General features: G+C 35.4%; 2 protein-coding genes across 2 annotated transcripts in view; both read right to left on the bottom strand.

Annotated features, from left to right (window-relative positions):
- The window catches only part of LOC139855078 (uncharacterized), a 123318-nt gene extending 112649 nt beyond the window's left edge, over positions 1–10669 (bottom strand). Inside the window, exons 1-2 of the mRNA XM_071844334.1 lie at positions 10607–10669; positions 9628–9837 (exon numbers count right to left, since the gene is read on the bottom strand). Coding sequence (XP_071700435.1) covers positions 9628–9837; positions 10607–10669 — 273 coding nt within the window. The remainder of the gene's footprint in view (positions 1–9627; positions 9838–10606) is intronic.
- A 203-nt stretch (positions 10670–10872) lies between these two features.
- On the bottom strand, positions 10873–12518 carry LOC139886350 (uncharacterized). The gene is made up of 2 exons (XM_071870133.1): positions 12107–12518; positions 10873–11313 (listed from the first exon to the last, which is right to left on the bottom strand). The coding sequence occupies exons 1-2, from the start codon at positions 12422–12424 to the stop codon at positions 11185–11187; spliced, it is 447 nt and encodes a 148-aa protein (XP_071726234.1). The 5' UTR covers positions 12425–12518; the 3' UTR covers positions 10873–11184.
- Positions 12519–13346: the final 828 nt, after the last annotated feature.

Genomic DNA, 13346 nt, shown 5'->3' with positions numbered 1-13346 from the left:
TACCAGGAGCTGCACCAATAGCTCGTGCTCCTTACAGACTCGCACCCAGCGAGATGAAAGAACTGCAAAGCCAATTACAAGAACTTTTAGAGCGTGGTTTCATTCGACCAAGCACATCACCGTGGGGAGCTCCTGTTTTGTTTGTCAAGAAGAAAGATGGTACATTCAGGTTGTGTATCGACTACCGAGAGTTGAACAAACTTACCATCAAGAACCGCTACCCACTACCGAGAATCGACGACTTATTTGATCAACTACAAGGCTCGTCTGTTTATTCAAAGATTGACTTACGTTCCGGGTATCATCAAATGCGGGTGAAAGAAGATGATATTCCAAAGACTGCTTTCAGAACACGTTACGGTCATTACGAGTTTATGGTCATGCCGTTTGGTTTAACTGATGCACCAGCTGTGTTCATGGACCTTATGAACCGAGTGTGTGGACCATACCTTGACAAGTTTGTCATTGTTTTCATTGATGACATACTTATTTACTCAAAGAATGACCAAGAACACGGTGAACATTTGAGAAAGGTGTTAGAAGTATTGAGGAAGGAAGAATTGTACGCTAAGTTTTCAAAGTGTGCATTTTGGTTGGAAGAAGTTCAATTCCTCGGTCACATAGTGAACAAAGAAGGTATTAAGGTGGATCCGGCAAAGATAGAAACTGTTGAAAAGTGGGAAACCCCGAAAACTCCAAAACACATACGCCAGTTTTTAGGACTAGCTGGTTACTACAGAAGGTTCATCCAAGACATTTCCAGAATAGCAAAACCCTTGACTGCATTAACGCATAAAGGGAAGAAATTTGAATGGAATGATGAACAAGAAAAAGCGTTTCAGTTATTGAAGAAAAAGCTAACTACGGCACCTATATTGTCATTGCCTGAAGGGAATGATGATTTTGTGATTTATTGTGATGCATCAAAGCAAGGTCTCGGTTGTGTATTAATGCAACGAACGAAGGTGATTGCTTATGCGTCTAGACAATTGAAGATTCACGAACAAAATTATACGACGCATGATTTGGAATTAGGCGCTGTTGTTTTTGCATTAAAGACTTGGAGGCACTACTTATATGGGGTCAAAAGTATTATATATACCGACCACAAAAGTCTTCAACACATATTTAATCAGAAACAACTGAATATGAGGCAGCGTAGGTGGATTGAATTATTGAATGATTACGACTTTGAGATTCGTTACCACCCGGGGAAGGCAAATGTGGTAGCCGATGCCTTGAGCAGGAAGGACAGAGAACCCATTCGAGTAAAATCTATGAATATAATGATTCATAATAACCTTACTACTCAAATAAAGGAGGCGCAACAAGGAGTTTTAAAAGAGGGAAATTTAAAGGATGAAATACCCAAAGGATCGGAGAAGCATCTTAATATTCGGGAAGACGGAACCCGGTATAGGGCTGAAAGGATTTGGGTACCAAAATTTGGAGATATGAGAGAAATGGTACTTAGAGAAGCTCATAAAACCAGATACTCAATACATCCTGGAACGGGGAAGATGTACAAGGATCTCAGGAAATATTTTTGGTGGCCGGGTATGAAAGCCGATATTGCTAAATACGTAGGAGAATGTTTGACGTGTTCTAAGGTCAAAGCTGAGCATCAGAAACCATCAGGTCTACTTCAACAACCCGAAATCCCGGAATGGAAATGGGAAAACATTACCATGGATTTCATCACTAAATTGCCAAGGACTGCAAGTGGTTTTGATACTATTTGGGTAATAGTTGATCGTCTCACCAAATCAGCACACTTCCTACCAATAAGAGAAGATGACAAGATGGAGAAGTTAGCACGACTGTATTTGAAGGAAGTCGTCTCCAGACATGGAATACCAATCTCTATTATCTCTGATAGGGATGGCAGATTTATTTCAAGATTCTGGCAGACATTACAGCAAGCATTAGGAACTCGTCTAGACATGAGTACTGCCTATCATCCACAAACTGATGGGCAGAGCGAAAGGACGATACAAACGCTTGAAGACATGCTACGAGCATGTGTTATTGATTTCGGAAACAGTTGGGATCGACATCTACCGTTAGCAGAATTTTCCTACAACAACAGCTACCATTCAAGCATTGAGATGGCGCCGTTTGAAGCACTTTATGGTAGAAAGTGCAGGTCTCCGATTTGTTGGAGTGAAGTGGGGGATAGACAGATTACGGGTCCGGAGATTATACAAGAAACTACCGAGAAGATCATCCAAATTCAACAACGGTTGAAAACCGCCCAAAGTCGACAAAAGAGCTACGCTGACATTAAAAGAAAAGATATAGAATTTGAAATTGGAGAGATGGTCATGCTTAAAGTTGCACCTTGGAAAGGCGTTGTTCGATTTGGTAAACGAGGGAAATTAAATCCAAGGTATATTGGACCATTCAAGATTATTGATCGTGTCGGACCAGTAGCTTACCGACTAGAGTTACCTCAACAACTCGCGGCTGTACATAACACTTTCCACGTCTCGAATTTAAAGAAATGTTTTGCTAAAGAAGATCTCACTATTCCGTTAGATGAAATCCAAATCAACGAAAAACTTCAATTCATCGAAGAACCCGTCGAAATAATGGATCGTGAGGTTAAAAGACTTAAGCAAAACAAGATACCAATTGTTAAGGTTCGATGGAATGCTCGTAGAGGACCCGAGTTCACCTGGGAGCGTGAAGATCAGATGAAGAAGAAATACCCGCATCTATTTCCAGAAGATTCGTCAACACCTTCAACAGCTTAAAATTTCGGGACGAAATTTATTTAACGGGTAGGTACTGTAGTGACCCGAACTTTTCCATGTTTATATATATTAATTGAGATTGATATTTACATGATTAAATGTTTCCAACATGTTAAGCAATCAAACTTGTTAAGACTTGATTAATTGAAATATGTTTCATATAGACAATTGACCACCCAAGTTGATCGGTGATTCACGAACGTTAAAACTTGTAAAAACTATATGATGACATATATATGGATATATATATATATATATATAGTTAACATGATACTATGATAAGAAAACATATCATAAAGTATATTAACAATGAACTACATATGTAAAAACAAGACTACTAACTTAATGATTTTTAAACGAGACATATATGTAACGATTATCGTTGTAAAGACATTTAATGTATATATATCATATTAAGAGATATTCATACATGATAATATCATGATAATATAATAATTTAAAATCTCATTTGATATTATAAACATTGGGTTAACAACATTTAACAAGATCGTTAACCTAAAGGTTTCAAAACAACACTTACATGTAACGACTAACGATGACTTAACGACTCAGTTAAAATGTATATACATGTAGTGTTTTAATATGTATTTATACACTTTTGAAAGACTTCAATACACTTATCAAAATACTTCTACTTAACAAAAATGCTTACAATTACATCCTCGTTCAGTTTCATCAACAATTCTACTCGTATGCACCCGTATTCGTACTCGTACAATACACAGCTTTTAGATGTATGTACTATTGGTATATACACTCCAATGATCAGCTCTTAGCAGCCCATGTGAGTCACCTAACACATGTGGGAACCATCATTTGGCAACTAGCATGAAATATCTCATAAAATTACAAAAATATGAGTAATCATTCATGACTTATTTACATGAAAACAAAATTACATATCCTTTATATCTAATCCATACACCAACGACCAAAAACACCTACAAACACTTTCATTCTTCAATTTTCTTCATCTAATTGATCTCTCTCAAGTTCTATCTTCAAGTTCTAAGTGTTCTTCATAAATTCCAAAAGTTCTAGTTTCATAAAATCAAGAATACTTTCAAGTTTGCTAGCTCACTTCCAATCTTGTAAGGTGATCATCCAACCTCAAGAAATCTTTGTTTCTTACAGTAGGTTATCATTCTAATACAAGGTAATAATCATATTCAAACTTTGGTTCAATTTCTATAACTATAACAATCTTATTTCAAGTGATGATCTTACTTGAACTTGTTTTCGTGTCATGATTCTGCTTCAAGAACTTCGAGCCATCCAAGGATCCATTGAAGCTAGATCCATTTTTCTCTTTTCCAGTAGGTTTATCCAAAGAAATTAAGGTAGTAATGATGTTCATAACATCATTCGATTCATACATATAAAGCTATCTTATTCGAAGGTTTAAACTTGTAATCACTAGAACATAGTTTAGTTAATTCTAAACTTGTTCGCAAACAAAAGTTAATCCTTCTAACTTGACTTTTAAAATCAACTAAACACATGTTCTATATCTATATGATATGCTAACTTAATGATTTAAAACCTGGAAACACGAAAAACACCGTAAAACCGGATTTACGCCGTCGTAGTAACACCACGGGCTGTTTTGGGTTAGTTAATTAAAAACTATGATAAACTTTGATTTAAAAGTTGTTATTCTGAGAAAATGATTTTTATTATGAACATGAAACTATATCCAAAAATTATGGTTAAACTCAAAGTGGAAGTATGTTTTCTAAAATGGTCATCTAGACGTCGTTCTTTCGACTGAAATGACTACCTTTACAAAAACGACTTGTAACTTATTTTTCCGACTATAAACCTATACTTTTTCTGTTTAGATTCATAAAATAGAGTTCAATATGAAACCATAGCAATTTGATTCACTCAAAACGGATTTAAAATGAAGAAGTTATGGGTAAAACAAGATTGGATAATTTTTCTCATTTTAGCTACGTGAAAATTGGTAACAAATCTATTCCAACCATAACTTAATCAACTTGTATTGTATATTATGTAATCTTGAGATACCATAGACACGTATACAATGTTTCGACCTATCATGTCGACACATCTATATATATTTCGGAACAACCATAGACACTCTATATGTGAATGTTGGAGTTAGCTATACAGGGTTGAGGTTGATTCTAAAATATATATAGTTTGAGTTGTGATCAATACTGAGATACGTATACACTGGGTCGTGGATTGATTCAAGATAATATTTATCGATTTATTTCTGTACATCTAACTGTGGACAACTAGTTGTAGGTTACTAACGAGGACAGCTGACTTAATAAACTTAAAACATCAAAATATATTAAAAGTGTTGTAAATATATTTTGAACATACTTTGATATATATGTATATATTGTTATAGGTTCGTGAATCAACCAGTGGCCAAGTCTTACTTCCCGACGAAGTAAAAATCTGTGAAAGTGAGTTATAGTCCCACTTTTAAAATCTAATATTTTTGGGATGAGAATACATGCAGGTTTTATAAATGATTTACAAAATAGACACAAGTACGTGAAACTACATTCTATGGTTGAATTATCGAAATCGAATATGCCCCTTTTTATTAAGTCTGGTAATCTAAGAATTAGGGAACAGACACCCTAATTGACGCGAATCCTAAAGATAGATCTATTGGGCCTAACAAACCCCATCCAAAGTACCGGATGCTTTAGTACTTCGAAATTTATATCATATCCGAAGGGTGTCCCGGAATGATGGGGATATTCTTATATATGCATCTTGTTAATGTCGGTTACCAGGTGTTCACCATATGAATGATTTTTATCTCTATGTATGGGATGTGTATTGAAATATGAAATCTTGTGGTCTATTGTTACGATTTGATATATATAGGTTAAACCTATAACTCACCAACATTTTTGTTGACGTTTAAAGCATGTTTATTCTCAGGTGAATATTAAGAGTTTCCGCTGTTGCATACTAAAATAAGGACAAGATTTGGAGTCCATGTTTGTATGATATTGTGTAAAAACTGCATTCAAGAAACTGATTTCGATGTAACATATTTGTATTGTAAACCATTATGTAATGGTCGTGTGTAAACAGGATATTTTAGATTATCATTATTTGATAATCTACGTAAAGCTTTTTAAACCTTTATTTATGAAATAAAGGTTATGGTTTGTTTTAAAAATGAATGCAGTCTTTGAAAAACGTCTCATATAGAGGTCAAAACCTCGCAACGAAATCAATTAATATGGAACGTTTTTAATCAATAAGAACGGGACATTTCAGTTGCTATACTCGATGAAAAGGTGAAAAGGTTGAGGAATAAGGAGGTGAGAACATATAAAGTTCAATGGCGTCGAAGTAAAGGTTCCGAGTTCACATGGGAGTCCGAAGAGTTTGTGTTGGTGTATCTTCCCGCTAGTCATGCTTGGATCGTGAGGACGCGCTCCGAGTCAAGTGGTGGAGAGTTGTAAGACCCGAACAATTATTGTACTGAAATATAAATAGGGTAAATATGGTACATAGAGTGTGGGTAACGTTGTGCAGTTAAACAGGGGTCAGTGCCTGCCCAGGCCTTCGTGCGCGCCGCGCAGATATAGGGGTGCGCCGCGCACTTCTATGGTTGGCGAATCCCAGCTTTTGATTAAAAGCTAAATGAGGGGTATTGTCGTCTTTTCACATGAAAACGGGTTAGGGCATTAAATGGTCAGTTGGGTGGTGGGTGAAACACACTTAACTTCATCACCAACCTTATCTTCAATCCCAAATCAAATTCTAGAGAGAGAAGAGTGTTCTTGTGAGAGAAAGCTTGAATCAAGGAGGAAGGAGCTTGATCCGGGTTAAAGCTCAAGTATTAAACTTGTTCATCTAACTTTTAGCTACGTTTTGATTGTGGTGGTATGCTCTAATCTTTATTTCCTTACTTAAATTTATATTATGGTTAGGGTTTGGGTAAATGGCGAACATAAAACCCATATTTGGCGATTTTGGGTGTTCTTGGGTAAGATTGAGTCATGAAGACTCAATAGTAACTAACCTAGGGTTTTAAAGTGTTAATTGGGGTGTATGAACATAAATTGGTTAGTTAATTACTAGCACACCTAGATGTTTAGTAAATGGGTGTTATGTGGGTTTGTGGAAGACCCGAAATGGGTGTGTTGACATTAAGTGATTAAATGGGTAGGTGTTGACCTAGTTGGGCAAGATGAGTGTGAAATGTCCTAAGTTTGTGTAAATCGATGTTGTTAGACCTTAATCACTAGCTTTTAGTGATTGATGATGGGTCTTGACCTTAAATGACGGTTTTGGTAAATGGGGCATTTAATGCAATTAAGTCATTGAATGCACATGTGTAAATTATTGGCATTTAGTCCAACTAGTTTGTGTGTTAATGGAGTACTTATTATATTAGGTACTTTGCTTTGAAGCTTGCGGAATTATAAAATCGTCACCAAATTGTTAAGGTGAGTGGAGTAATTATACATGTATGTATATGGTGTATTTATTTGTATGCTATGGTATGACCCACGGAGACGAGAGTGCCATAGTGTGTGCGAGTGTACTATGATGTGAACCGCGGAACCGGTAGCATCGTGGTTCATGTGTTGTGATGTGAACCACGGAGTCGGTAGCATCAAAGTGTGAACTACGGAGCCGGTAGCACTATAAAAATTAGGTGTGAAACACGGAGCCGGTAGCACCGAAGTGTGAACCACGGAGCAGGTAGCACTATAAAAGAGTATGACTCAAATGCGTAGTGACGTGAACCACGGAGCCGGTAGCGTCATAGCATTGCGTATGGTGTGAACCATGGAGCCGGTAGCACCATGACGCGTTTATGGTTAACCATATAGCTTGTGTATGAGTTGTTGTATAGCATAATATATTATTTTGGTGAATATGCTATTGATTATGCTAGTTGCGGTATTTGGAGGTTATTAGCTTATACTTGGAGTTTGTATGCTAATTGTGATTGCTAGCGATTAATACGGTGTGTGTAAGTGTATGCAAGTAGGTATATTATATATGTATATGTATAATTATTGCATTCACTAAGCCTTGCTTACCCTCTCGTTGTTTATCTTTTTATAGGCTCCGGCGTTGACAAGGGTAAGGGCATTCGATTGGATTAGAGATCCCGCTTGTTGTTTAGGGGACGCTTTTGGGATGTGATAGCTTTTGGAGTTTGACCGAGATTTGGGCAGTTTAACCCCCAAACACCATGCTCATAGTGTCGTTTGGAAATTAAACTAATGTGGTCGAAACTCATGATTTGTACGAAACTCGTAAAACGGCCGATGTGGGCCCCGTTTTGTAAAACTTGTTTTATGATTGATTCGTGTTAGTTTTACATATATGAACATGTGGTGAAAAGCGTTTCGTCTAAATACGTCGGGAAGTGGGAGATCTTTATTTGAAAAATTGCAATTCCGGACAGAAGCTGTTGGGGCTTGTGCGCGCCGCGCACTATACAGTTTAAAAAAAAAAAAAAAAAAAATTTTATTTTCGCATATTCAGTTTGGAAATGGGTTGGGTTGTTACACAGAATGTCTTCCAGGACTAGTCAACCATTCAGCGACACATCATCACTTCCATCCCACTTCCTTATCAGGACTAAACACAGGACTAAACATTCCCAACAATGACACTCCTCCCTCAAATAAATTGAACCCACTATCTTAATTAAATAAATACATGTGCAACTTCAAAAGCAAAAGGTACCTGTGATTATTGCATCTCCCTCGTCCACAAAAATGCTGAAACTGGACGATTTCGTAGCAGATCAAGCTGGGCTAGACCTGGGCGCGACCTGGGCGAAATTGGTGCCATCAAGGCCCAGCCTGGGCGGCTTCTGAGCGGCTGCTGGGCGTAACCATTGGGAGCACCCTAATAACATCTCAATCGTAGCCTTTTGTTACTCGGTCTCTTTCTTTCATACGAAGGATTCATACGAAGGATTGTAGATGATGTTTATTGTACTTTTGGCTCTTTTCATCATTTTAATGAATCGAGTCTTGTTAATTTAATTTATGTTTTTGTCAAAAAAAAAAAAAAAAAAAAAAAAAAAAACATAGCAAGTACAATAGTAATAGTAATTTCATTAAAAGCAGTGTTGCAATTCACAACGAATTTATTTTTCACTATCGCAACGAATTTAAAAAAAACAGGTAAAAAACAGTTAACGATTAACGATTAAACAACTGTCAAAAACCTTAAAAACGATCGAGATGGATTTTGACAAACGTTGGCTTTTAATATATATTTTAAACATAAACATTATTTCAAACTAAATGCAAATATTTAAAATCAAATATAGAAATTTTCTTTAATTTTACATATTTGTGTTTGAGATGTTTTTGTTTGTAATATATAAAAAAAGTCAACATTAGTCAATACCCATCTCGACCCCGTCTTGATCGTTGTGTCGCTCGAGACCCGATCGTCTCAACCCCGTCCAGCGTCTCTTACAACCTCGATTAAAAGATGAAAGAAACAAAACAAGAGCCAACAATACACCCAACCGGATCACAACTAAAAACTAAACTAACAATAGACCCACCCTAAACTATCCAGAAGCTATCCAACGGAAGAAAAACAAACACAAAACCGAGCAACCAAACCAACAAACCTAAACATACCAAACCGAGCACACACGAACACTTAAAAGCCTAAAACAAACACGGACCAACCAAAAGATCCAAGCAATGCAATAAGACTAGAAAAGAAAACAAGACCCATCAAAACGATCAAACGCCAACCACACTGAAGTTCTTCAATTCTTCCCCCTTAAACTTTTTTCGTTCAACCTTTCGGATTTGGGAGCTATGTTAGAATTAATGAGTTTACCCTCGACGCAAACACCTTCAAAATCTTTCATCACCGACTTGAAGAAACTCGCATATTTACCCGTGGAAGAACCTTCATCTTCACCGCCAAAAAAAGCCACCGGTTTCTTACCTTCTTTTATGTTGAGCAAAGTGACATCCGCCACCTTTGAAGGGCCCACATTCGGAGCAACTGACTCGAGAGTAATCTCCTCGTCCACATCTAAAACCGAAATGTCCTGAGCCTTCGAACCACAAGGTAAAACAGCATCCTCTCGATCCAAAAATATAAGTTCGTCACCATGGAATTTGACGTTCTTTTGAGGAACCCACCGGGTTTATTTGGTACTTTAAAAAGGTAGAGATTAACCAAAACCAGCTGCTTTAACTACCTATCTATCTATATTCTATATCTATTTGTAATTAAATTTTATATTTATATAAAGATATTCTATATCTATTTGTATTTAAATATTATATTTATATAAAGACTAAAGTATATTTATTTTAAGAACTCTCTTATGAGAAAAATAAAGGTTATTGAAGAACTAAGTCAAGAAATCCCAACATTTATTAACGATTTGAAACCAAACTCACCACCCTTGCATTGGAAACTCTTGTTTTAATAGCTTTAAACATGTCTTGACTCTTGAATTTGGAATTGATATATTATCTTGATACATTCTGTTTTGACTCTAAGGTTGAAGGTTCTATGCTCAACAGTCTTAACAGTTACAAATATAACTTCATGTCAGCCAAAACATAGAATAACCCCTAAATGAGTTTAGATTTAAGTTTTACATTTCATTGATAAAATGATATTGTATATAAAAACAAGAAGGAACCACATTTCCCTCCAAGTTCTTCCACGAAAAATGCTAAATATGTCTAACTATACGTGCCTAAACAAGGAAGGATGAATGTGCTTTAGTGTAAGAATTATGTATAAAATTAGGCCAGTGTCAAGTGTATGAATTATGTATGAATTTAGGTCTACACTTCAGACATGTATACGAAAATCTTTCTTCCACTTGAACACATTTCTGTAGCTGAAAATAGAATCTCCAACCTTGGCATTTTGAAAATAAAAGGTCATTAAGCAAAACACTAATGAGGTTGGTGATGAGAATAGAATATATTGATATTAGAGTTGAGATCAAACCACAAAGGCACAAACTGATACTACTCATTTATGTGCTACATGCAATAGAACGGGATATCAAGTGACCACAAGTTCATACTTCATACTGCAAGCAGGAAAGTATCAAGCACAACACATGAAATATGAAACTACTAGTGCGCATATAAATCCATTAAACATAGAAGCCTAAACAATTTTAAAGTAAAAAGATTCAAGAAACCAAAAACACTAGGAAAACAAGATTCTAAAATTTGGCTTCTCAAACCTAATAGGAGCCATACATAAACTACAAAAAGTTGGGTGTAGAGAGTACTACGTACTATTCATTCATTCTTGCATTCTTTCTTTGTTTCTACTAGTAACTAGTAACTAGTAATATCATCAACCAAAATAGATCTTCATTTACATAGCACCTGACCTCACCACCACCACCACCACCAGTGAACACAGACTAATTTTCCACTTTCTTGAAGTGAGGACTAATTAGGCCAGCAATCTCCAAAAACCCAACTTGATCCCTATCTCCAAATATCTTCTTCAGCTTCTCATCACATACAATAACTCTCTTATTCGATGGATCCTAAATAAATAGATAAAATAAAAATAAAATGAACACAGTAAGACAAAACAATCGATTTCAAACTAGCATGTCAACACAAAAGCCTCGTGCCAGTAAAGCCACCGAAATCAAACAAGACTTATACCTAAATCAGAAGCAAATACTTAAAAAATCTTTGGTAATCAAAACAGTACAAATCAAGTAAACACCCTAAAATGAGTGCCAAATTCAAGCATTGGAATCACATTCATCAACTATCAAGCTTATAGTTTTCTATCCTGAGTAGTGTTTGGTAACAAGCTAGTGTTTCATATAAACAATTTAAAGACTAGTTATTGAGAGTAACTTTTTCAAACATGCGTTCAAGACTGGACATAAAAAATGATCAACTAATTATTATTGTAAAAATGAAACAACAATCGACGTTTATAACCAAGCCTAGTGTTTACACAACTGTTAGTATAAAACTAAAAACACTGAAAAGACAGCAAAAATAAATAAATAATAATTATATATATATATATATATATATATATATATATATATATATATATATATATATATATATATATATTAACAAACAAATAATCGTTTCTGTGTAAAAACTATAAACTCTGAGATAAAAGCAAAAATTGACCGCCACTCGGCTGCCTCAGCAAGTTAGGGTTTCATAAATAAAAAGCAATTGAAAGCTTAAAAATTGAACAAAAAACTAACAACAGTTTCATATAAACTACTGTATTTAATTAGCAACTATAAATTCTGAAAATGAATGATTAGATAGATATACGAGTAATATATCGCTTGCCGTTACCTGAAGGTTTTTTTCTTTGATATGAGCCCAAATAACTTTCAAAACTTCAGTACGTGGAATTTCGGTTCTACCGCCAAGAAATTCCTTCATTTCCGGCGACACCGGACGCGGTTTCGAGAATCCTCTCGGCGCTCTCTTCTTCGTTTCCGTCGCAGGTTCAGAAGCGGTGGCGTATGTTACTATTGTGCACACTTTAACTTGAGACAATCGAAACGACGTCGGTTTAACAAACATTAACGAGGATGCTGATGACGGAGATTTGGTTAACGGCGTAGTTCCGACGGGAGAGAAAAGCCCCAGCGGCATAGCCATAGCCATGGTGTTTGATTGATTGATTGATTGTTTGGTCTGAAAGTGGAGGCTGTGTTTAGGATAAGAATATACTCAATTTAGTGCGAGAATTTTGGGGTTTTAGGGAAAGAGGGCTTTATATTCGGACCGGAGCTCCGACTTTGAAATATGATACGCGCCCGAACAAGGATGATCTTTGGGCTCATGATTTTGGGCTACTTATCATTTTTTGGGTTCATGACTTCGCCTATTAAGTTCCTAACAAAACAAGCCAAGTAGTAGTAGTAGTAGTCAGTGTTGTAAAAATCCGATTACTCGCCGACTAATCTTCGATTAATCATTTTTAGGAGCAATACGTTCCGTTTTCTAAAAATCCGTTTAATTAAACGGTCAACATTAATTGATAGATCAAAATCGCATATGGTAATCAAAGTCAATCAAAGTAAAAAATGGTTAACATTTTAACATGAATTTAAACTAGAATTGTATAGTTTTGAAGCAAAATGAACATTTTTAGACAATTATGTTAAAAATTTTCTTTATATTTATGATTTTTTTTTCTATAGTTACACATATAATTTTTAAAATTTAATATTTAAATGTATACAGTATAATCCGATTAATCTCCGATTAATCCCCGAATTGCCGATTAATCCTTCCAAAGTCCCGACTGATTAATCTCCGAATATCGAATTTTGCAACCTTGGTAGTAGTACTAGTTTATTATTTTTTAGTTTTTGGGAATTAATCTGCACTACATAAAACATTTTAAATTATTTATTATTTAAAAAATGTTAAACATAATCTTTAGATTTATATTAAAACTTTCAAACTCTTCTAAAATAATTAAAAGGTATAATTTTTTTTTTAAATATTGCCTTTCTTTAATTTAATTATTTTTGATGCATGAATAAATTCATGAAATCTCTTACTTAGGGGCTGTTTACTT

This window comes from Rutidosis leptorrhynchoides, chromosome 1 (genome assembly GCF_046630445.1).
Source record: "Rutidosis leptorrhynchoides isolate AG116_Rl617_1_P2 chromosome 1, CSIRO_AGI_Rlap_v1, whole genome shotgun sequence".
NCBI classification, from domain to species: domain Eukaryota; kingdom Viridiplantae; phylum Streptophyta; class Magnoliopsida; order Asterales; family Asteraceae; genus Rutidosis; species Rutidosis leptorrhynchoides.
This window is presented reverse-complemented; position numbering and strand designations above follow the sequence as displayed.

Coding starts and splice junctions, on each gene's coding strand:
- LOC139886350 (XM_071870133.1), bottom strand. CDS start 12,424: ATGGCTATGGCTATGCCGCTGGGGCTTTTCTCTCCCGTCGGAACTACG. Junction 11,314..12,106: donor TCAAAGAAAAAAACCTTCAG/GTAACGGCAAGC, acceptor CTATTTATTTAG/GATCCATCGAATAAGAGAGT.